Raw genomic sequence first — 9,392 nt, 5'->3', positions numbered from 1 at the left:
CATTCAAATCTTATTAGCAGGTGACACTGTTTTTTAGTCAAGCGAAACTTCATTTTGTTATCAAAGTACTGCAGCACCACAAGAACAATAATGTAACCTAAAACTAAAAATCAAAACCAGATGCAAAACAACAAACAAGATAAACTTCATTACATGCTCAAGTTCTAATCGGTAAGACTAAGAAGGACTGAACAAGAACAAAATAAAATACTTTTAGGGGGAGTTGAACCTAGCACCCCTGAATTAACATAATCAAGCCTAACAAGTAGGTATGGTAGGTTAATTATGTTTTACAAATATCCCACCAGGGCTTAAGCCCTTGCAAAACTAGCCTAAATCCGCCACTGGACGCAGCAGAAGAGGCTGGTCGTCCTCTTTTCTTCGCCGGAGACTCCACAGGCGCCTCCTCAATGGTCAATATATTTCTCCCCAGGCTCGGGTGGCTGCACCAAATTAATCCCACTTGATATTAACACATGAAATATCAGCACACTTCTGAAACTTAGAAATCCACTCTTTGTTTAAGGGTTTCAAAGAAGAAATATCAACACTTGAAAATAATAAATTTAGGCAAAGACATGCATGTAGTGCAGATAGATCAACTACCTAATTCCACACAAGTTGCAACTAGCTAGGGTCCATCTATAGACATGCAGCTCTAAATCAATTATCTTATAATTTATATATTTGGTTGCAATTCTAGTCTAAACTTGTAAAATTTACGTATGGCAAAGATAACACTTAATCATAGTTTAAACTCGAAAGAAAGTGATCCGACTTCGGCAAAATTACAAAGTACGTGCTAAACATGTTAAGCCAGAAACCAAAATTACAGTAAGCCTAAAATTGCTATGCAGATATGCCGGTTGCTCCTTTGAGTCCTTTCAATCATTATAAGAGAATATTAAAAGCACATGTTACATGGGGCCTAAATATTTAGAAACCACTTGTCTCGCTTTCATATCATATTATCTTCTCGGCTTCATATCCTATGATCACTTGCATTTGATCTTTAATTTCGTGTTCAGCCTTCAGCTATGGTGGCTATGGAGGACCATCAATCCCTCTTCCAACCCCTCATTGAGAGAAAACCACTCACAAATTGTGAAACAACGTCGTCTGATTCCACATCAAACGCCGGAATTCTCATTCGTTTCATTTCCGTCATCTTGGTTGTACTCCTCTCATTATGGGCAAACCACGAAGCCTCTAAAGGGTTTGACATCACCGTCCTAAACGAAGTCGTTCGAGATACCCCCGCCGGCCAGCGCTTCAACCTCTTCTACGTTGCCAACGACAAAATCACCCGCATCGTCCTCGACGCCAGCGATTTCATCGAGCACCTTCTTTACCCTAGAGACGTCGACATCCCCAAGAAGCAAATAAACCGTGTCGTCGTGAGGCTCGCCACCGTGAACCTAACAAATTCTGCAGAAGGTGTCGTCGTAGAAGATGACGGTAACTTTGTGGTGAACATAAGCCCTTCGGTTATGGAAGAGGCCAACGCTGACCGTGCATTATTGGCAGCAATACGACGTGGTATGGCCCGCGTGTGGCTCTGGGATGGCAGAGGGTCAGGTGCTCCGCCGGAGCTAGTGGAAGGAATGGTGGAGTATATAAGGGTGGCAGCGGAAGGGTTTAATGGCCTGACAAGTGGTGTTGCCGGCGGGAAGTTGCAGGCGGGCGAGGGATACATTTGGTGGGGGGACAAGAACCCTCTGGCCGTGGTAAAGTTGTTGTGTTCTTACGAAGGGTACAGCAAGGGCTTCATTCAACGGCTGAATAGAGCTCTGAGGGATAAGTGGTATGATCGGGCAGTGGATGATGCGTTAGGCATGCCATTACAAAGTTTGTATGGTGAATATAATTTTTCCAAGTCCAGCTATTGATCGAGATTCGAAAGTTTGTGGGTTTAGATACAGGTTTCTATTGTAATTGTAGCTTGAACACAAAGACAAGGATTTAGTGGTCTCGGATCAATGGATATGAATGATATATATATATATATATATATATGTGTGTGTGTGTGTGTGTGTGTACAATCCGCCAATCAAGTAGATAAGGTCGTCTTCTGGTTTGCTATATGTTCTAGCTATTTTGCGCAGAAGGTTTATTATACAGTATGATATACAATGTCAAACATGTAGCTATAACATTTATATACGTTCAACCATAATTCTCCTGGTCCTTTCTCTTTCTCAGTTTTTCTTCTCAATTAACCCATGTACGTGATTTGACTGTTTGAGAAGATAGGTTGATGGCGCTCATTCATACATCATGGACAATTTTCTTTGTACCAACCAACTTTTAGACAAGAATTCGTCAATGAGATATTTCTTTTGTAGGACTTACGAGTCTTTGACGACAAAACATTCGTCGAGAATGTTCGAGCTGGGAAAACGGATTCTCCTCAGAGAACAATCAGCAAGTCCCGGTGTCGAACCCTAGACGGTTCGACCCTTCGTTCTCTGTTGTTACCGGCGTGCCAGTACCTTTGAGTTAGGTATAACTCTTGCTTTGTTTGACGATGATTGCGCTCATGTACTGTCTTCTTCTCAAACGATTGCTCCGCAGTTGCTGATAAACCGCTGAAGTTCGAATGACCTATACACAACCGGAGTTGCTAGGTACCTTTCACTCCACCTCAAGTAGATGGCCGATCTTACTTTAGACCGCTTGGGGAAAAGCAGAGCTTATATTGTGTCGTTAATAGCAGGACTCTCTCGCGAATGAGATTTGCTGACTAGTGCAGACTTTTGTGTTTGCTATAAGCTAGGCTAGCGACTCGATGGACTTGACTCTAGTTGCCCAGGTTAATCGGACTTGTTTGCTACATGCAGCGCGAGGCGTACATCTGGGTAGCTCCGCTCCGATAGGAGACTTGGTTGCCGAAGCGAATCGGACTTTTACTCCGTCTGGAGATTTGACTATGCGGTTGCGCGATAGTTTGTTTTGACGTTGCGTGTGTTATTCTGCACATTCGACCCCCTTATATAGAGAACACAAATTGTTCTTTCTTGCGAATCAAGTCTTGAGAACTTCTTAGTTGATTTAGATTCACCTTCCTTAATCAACTCAGATTCTATACAGCGATAGTCCCCTAAATCTATTACAATACGGCATGTAATCTTGCTTTGTGATGTATTTTCCCCAAATAACCGGTCCACGAGCCTAAATAGTCTAGATAATACCGGAGTATTATTTTAGGCCCAAACATTGCCCCCAGGCCTTGAAATTGAAGACCCCGCGAAATTGAAAAGGGTTAGAAGAAAAAACCCCAAACGGTTATCTTTTTTAAAATAATCTGAAACGCTTTACGTTCCCCCGTTGACAACTGACGCGCGGCTTCACCTCAAACCACTACAACCTTTCGAGCTGAAGTACGCGAGAAACACTTACTGTTTCAGAAACTCAAACCAGTTTCAATCGAGCAGACGCGACTCTTCCCCGAACCCGGTCAGTTTTGATTTCAGAAACCCCTTCAGTTCTTATATAAATCGCGATCTCGAACCCTACAAGTTCATCCAACCCGATTACTCTATCATCAGAAAACCCAGAAAACCCTCTTTTGAAATTCTTAACCTCTGATAGCAATGGCACCAAGACCCAACCAACGTGATGCCCAGGCAGGTGCAAGGCCTCTTCTCGACTACCCAAACAACGAACCCACCAATCGCACCACCATCGGAGTGATTGACGACAACATTGTGTTCTTGGGCCCTTCTCTTGCCGTAATCCCAGAGCACATCAACGCCGACTATCACCACCGCTAGCGAACTCCTCCGCTCATCTTTAGGAACACCCCAGCCACCTTCAGGGGATGGCAATTGCACAGTCATCACGGGTCCCCTGTCGGAGCATGGCCCATTGTTTCCGAAGCCATGCGAACATGGTATGAAGGTCGCCGCTTGATCGATCGCGAAATCTGGGAAGCAGCAGGAATCTTGGAAAGTATCGACCTCTCCTTCAACCTGACTCAAGATGGAGGCAACAGATGTGCCATCATGACCGCTGCTTGCTTCTGGAATTCCGCAAGTAATACCTTCGACTTTCAATTTGGTCAAATGGGTATATCTCTGCTAGACATATATGCTATTGTAGGTCTACTAATTGGTACCAGACCCTATAGAGATCAGGATTATTTTGATGTTGAGTGCCCGATCACCGCCACCAGCGAGGTTGGTATCTATCAATCGTATGGCTCTTGGCTTTTCAGTTTTGATCGCAACCATACTGCTAATGCTGGAATCGCCTTCTTGGAATTTTGGCTATCAAAGTTCATGTTCTGCTCCAACTCCAAGAAGATGACTGGACACCACCTGAAGCTCGCGACCCTTATCTACAATAACCACACTGTGGGTCTAGCACAAATAGTTCTGGAAGAACTCTACCATATGTTGCGCGCACTTACTATGGAACCCCTCAATTATCATAAGCTCTCAGGGCCTATGTGGATTCTAGACCTCTAGATCTAGGTCTATTTTGTGCAATTGCGGAATGAAAACGCAAGCGACTTTCGTCTAACAGAAGTATTGGGATAAACATTTGTCGGTGTGGAGCCCAACTTTACTCTTCGCTACGCAGCATGCTTCGAGTATTTCTATACCCTGGATGCCTCAGTTCGTGACTCCGCACGGCTGCTCCTAGACCGCACTCACCCTGATGCCATCCGCGGAGGCTTTCTAATCCTCAGACGCTATGACGGGGAGAGTCGGCATCTGTTTGAACAGGTTGTTTCAATGGTGGACTTACCCCGGCATCCTTGCAATGGAGTAGAACTCTATGCCCCCCATCTCTTCGCGAGGCAGCTAGGCATGGCTCGAATGGTTCCATTCCCTCCCGTTGAGAGTCTAAACCTATTTTCTTTATGGCGGCGCCCCATGGTTCCCGTCACTGACACCAATCCTGGGCACCAGCCCCAGTCTCAGCTGCAACCTACCCTATTTCCTGTGATAGCCAGTGGGAGTATCCTTCGCTGCTTTCGTGTCGACAAAGCTTATCCCCAATGGTGGAAAAAGATCAATTCTGGCCAGTGGGAGCAATGATCGTGAATCATCTTTCAATACATCTTCCAGACGGGGCTCAGAAAATACTTGCAGGAAGATCCTAAAGTTCCCGGTGATAAGGACTTGCTGCGAACAGTTATTCCAAATGCTGTCAGAATTGTTCCCTCAAGGGTATAATCCTAACTTTCCTTAGAACTCCCAAAGTTATATACCAATATTGATTAGAAACCGCTAACCGGTTCATGTTGCAAGTTTTTGAGAACACAGCTGGTGCTTCCTCCTCCCAAGGCCGCACATGAGGGAGGGTAATAGAATCTGACAACGACGAGGATGATCCTAACGCCATAGACTTCAACCCTGTAAGTTTTCATCCCTATTTGAGCACCTCTGCCTCGCTCGCGACTTATTTAATACCGCGTGCATCAACGAACCAGGTCAACCCTGAGCCAGCGACTGGGACCAGCAACCCAGAGACCGCAATTGAGGTAAAAAGAACACCCTATTTGTTCCAATTGGCGATCCATTCATGAACCACTTTGACTGATTCTTACCTGATTTGTAGGTTTGCGAGAACCCAACCTCACCATCTCTGTCTACCCCTCCAGCTGCTGCCACCACAATGGAAGACATTGCTATAAGTAGTTAAACACACTGTTGTCCCCCAAGCAACACTTTGTTGTTTGCTAAGATGTAATTATTTTACCTTATGTTGATCGTCTTTGAATCAATGATATCCTTCATGGTCTCTAACACATGTTCATGTTGACGCTCAGTCGCCTACCATAGAAGTCGCGACTGCTATCCAGCAGGCTATGGTCGTGTACAGAGAACCCATTCAAGCTACTCCTCATATTCCGGTGGCGAGCACTCGGACCTTAGAGCCACAAACATTAAACAACCCAACGGCAGTACTCTCCCACTCCTCTTCAACTCAAATTCTGGAGGATGCGGTAGGAGATGAAGAAGGTGTGACCAGCTCTCATCAAGAAGGTGAAAGTGTGGAACGTCCCCTCGCGAATGCGGCCTCAGTGAGCCCTGATGTTGCACCACAACCCCTTCCAGGAAACAATGTTCCTTCTTCTCAATCTGATGGGGTAAAACCCTTAACCACATCCTGGTTTATGTGTTTCTGTTCCCCTTTGTAAACACTTAACTGTCTTATTAATTGTTCTTTACTCTCTGTAGGTTGTGGCAATCGCGACTACTTCCAGCCCGCCAATTGTGCTAACTGTTGGAGCCTCTGGATCCACACCAGTTGTTGATCCATCAGAGAATCATCCTAGTCCATCTCTGGAAGATCTTCTAGATGATATGCTGGGTCTTGCCAGCCCTTTAATATCCCTAGAGTCTCAAGAACTCGTCCAGGCCCGGGCACAACTTCCGGATTTATCTTCTGAAGATCTAACTGATGCAGCTCGCCTGGCTCAGGTGAAAGATGTCTTTTGCTACCTCAAGCTACACTCACCTGATCCCAGCCTAGTAGCGAAGGCTGAACAGGCACTGAGCACCATTTTATGCCTCCTGGCAGAATGCCAAACTTTGAGGAACCAATCTCAGAATCTGTCGCAACACAATGCTGATGCTAGACACTTTATTGCGCAAAGCCCTGCCCAACTTAAGACCAAGGTTCAGCATGCCAAGACCAACCGTTCGCAACAAATTAGTGCATTGCGGCAACAAATAGCGGAACTTGAAGCTGAGCAAGCTAGGGAACTCAAGGATGTGGAGGAAGAGATAATAAGTACCGTACCCCAGATACATGAGCGCAAAAGGCAACTGGTGGCCTCTGAGGCTGAAGAAAGGAGGATCAACAACCTGATATGCGAGAAAGCCAATGATACTGGCAAACTTCTCCTAGATATCCGCCTTGTTGGACATAGAATGTAATTTGAACATCAAAGTATTTTAGTAGTAAGAATTGCAATTTATCTCTGTTTGCTCACCCTACTTGAATCTCCTTGACCCGTCAAAACCCCAAATTAACGCCCACGGCCAGAGCCCAACTCAATTCACCACCGTCCAAGTTTGCATGCAAACTCTCGAAAATAGGAGCAATTAATACTGGGAAACGCATAAATCATTTCAGTTTGACCATTATTGCTGCAATAAATCCCGGGCGCGATCTCCAAATCTGTATCTCCAATCTCAGCCCTTGAATCCAAGTTTCTTCTGCTATAAAACGAAACCCTAAGGAAAGAACACACAACACTCTCTTACGCAGCTTCCAACCATGTCTGCTCCCTTTCTTCCTTCGAAACCCCTTAGGTTTCTTAAGTTTCATCCCCCTGACTTGCAAGCTCAGTAGCAATCCTCTGAGAGTCTTATTCTACCCTCAAATATGAGGTGGGAGTCTTATTCCACCCTCACAACCTCCCTTCTTTGTAGTTCAGCACTAGGGATCTGCCCTGCATTAAGGGTTGTTCCTAGTGAAGGATTATAAGTGAGAGAGGAAATGACAGCCCTTCCTGCAGCCTATTCATCATTGTTTGGTCGCCGGGCATCAGGAAGCAGGCTGCCAAATTCAGGACCAGAGCCAATAGGTACTTCGTGCTCGTCACGTACCTCTTTTGATACGCGATGCGAGCTGTTGTATCTCCTATGTGTAATATCCTCCAATCTCCCTTCTTTGAATGAACATCAGGAGAAGTGTACAAATCAAGGCTCTGGATCCCTCATACTAACACCAGTTTTCCAATTATAACCTATGTTTTGCATCAAGCTGGTTCCAATCGACCTTCAACTGGTGCAGCTTAATCTCGAGTTTCTCGCGGTGGTGAGATGAACAGGATAAACTGCGAAGATATTTCCACCTAGCATAGATGGTATCAAAGCTTGTTAAAGCTCACATGTAATAGTATAAGTCTTGTATAAAGTTTCTGGCCACAAAGCCATATGAATAAAACACAACTTGTTTCATAAAAACACTTGTATTGTTTCATTGCTGCGTAACAAAAGTTACAACCAATTCTGGACCACAAGTGTTGGTCCAATGTGTTACAAAAAATGCCGGAGCATGATTAAGAAACTCATAAAGTTTCAGAAACTCGATAGTTTCGAAAAAAAAATTTATGGGCTCGCGATCGTTAAATACTGAGTATCCATGATGTTGCCACCCTGTTTACTTGGTTGAAAGGATGGAAACCAAGGAAACACTAAGTCCGAACACCAGTTATCTTGCTTGCACCGCTGCCGGTGGGTCTTCATACTCCCAAACACTAGGAAAGTACTTCTTAAGATAGCGATCGTTCATGGGATTTCTGTGAACATTCCCATCAGTGTCGCGAAGGTAGTAAGCGCCTTTGCCCATTGTTCGATCAATCACAAAAGGACCTTCCCATTTAGCGGACCATTTACCACGACCATCAACTCGCTCACCATAAGTCAAACAAGCTTTCCAAACTAAGTCCCCAACTCCAAAGCTGCGTCCTCTTGTGCGTTTGGCATATAGCTGTGCTATCTTTTTCTTTTCTGCAATAAGGCTGTCGAGAGCTTCCATCCGTCGAGAGTCCAAGTCCTCATGCTCTTGATACATAGCTTGAACATAGTCTTCACCAATCAACTGGTGCTGCTCGTGAACCCTCAGTGACTAAACATTAATTTCAATAAGAAGAACTGCATCATGTCCATACATCAAAGCATAAGGTGTAGTACCTGTTGGAGTGCGTTTGGAAGTTCTATACGCCCATAACGTGTGATCCAACTCTGTATGCCAAGATCGCGGATTGGCATCCAACATTCATTTGAATATAGACATAATGACGCGGTTGTTAGCTTCTGTTTGGCCATTCGCTTGAGCATAATAAGGACTGGAATGCATAAATTTAATCCCATAGCCAGCTAAAAACTTCTAAGTCTTTTCAGCCATGAAACTTGCCCCCCTGTCTGCGACCAAACACTCTGGAATGCCATACCTGTTGATAATATATTTGAAGATAAAGTCAGTGATCACCTCTGAAGATGTCGTCCTGACTGGTATAGCCTCGACCCACTTAGTGAAGAAATCTGTAGCGAGTAGAATGTGCTTGTGCTGTAAAGAAGAATTGGGATGAATCTCCCCAATAAAGTCTAAAGCCCATCCGCGACTTGGCCAAGGTTTAATTATTGGTTGTAAAGGAACGTCAGGCACATGCTGGACTGGTCCATGCATTTAACATTCGATGCAACCCTGCGCGAAGCTGATGTAGTCCTTGAGCATGGTAGGCCAATAGAAACCATATCGGCGAATGAGCCATCGCATCTTTGAACCAGCTTGGTGAGAACCACAATTGCCACAATAAACCTCTCGTAAGCACCTCTTAGCCTCAGCTCCATAGATGCATCGCATGTACAAGCCATCTTCGGCCCTGCGCAATAGTTCACCGCTTCGAAGGACGTAGTTAGTAGCAA

The 9,392-nt window shown here is 44.8% G+C and overlaps 1 protein-coding gene across 1 annotated transcript; it reads left to right on the top strand.

The window, feature by feature from the left end:
- Positions 1-1,037: 1,037 nt before the first annotated feature.
- Positions 1,038-1,942, top strand: LOC126799498 (uncharacterized). The gene has a single exon (XM_050526710.1). The coding sequence runs from the start codon at positions 1,038-1,040 to the stop codon at positions 1,887-1,889; it is 852 nt and encodes a 283-aa protein (XP_050382667.1). The 3' UTR covers positions 1,890-1,942.
- Positions 1,943-9,392: the final 7,450 nt, after the last annotated feature.

The sequence above is a fragment of the Argentina anserina genome, chromosome 6 (assembly GCF_933775445.1).
Source record: "Argentina anserina chromosome 6, drPotAnse1.1, whole genome shotgun sequence".
Taxonomy (NCBI): Eukaryota; Viridiplantae; Streptophyta; class Magnoliopsida; order Rosales; family Rosaceae; genus Argentina; species Argentina anserina.
The sequence above is the reverse complement of the archived record's forward strand: the minus strand, read 5'-3'. Positions and strand labels throughout refer to the sequence as shown.

Coding starts and splice junctions, on each gene's coding strand:
- LOC126799498 (XM_050526710.1), top strand. CDS start 1,038: ATGGTGGCTATGGAGGACCATCAATCCCTCTTCCAACCCCTCATTGAG.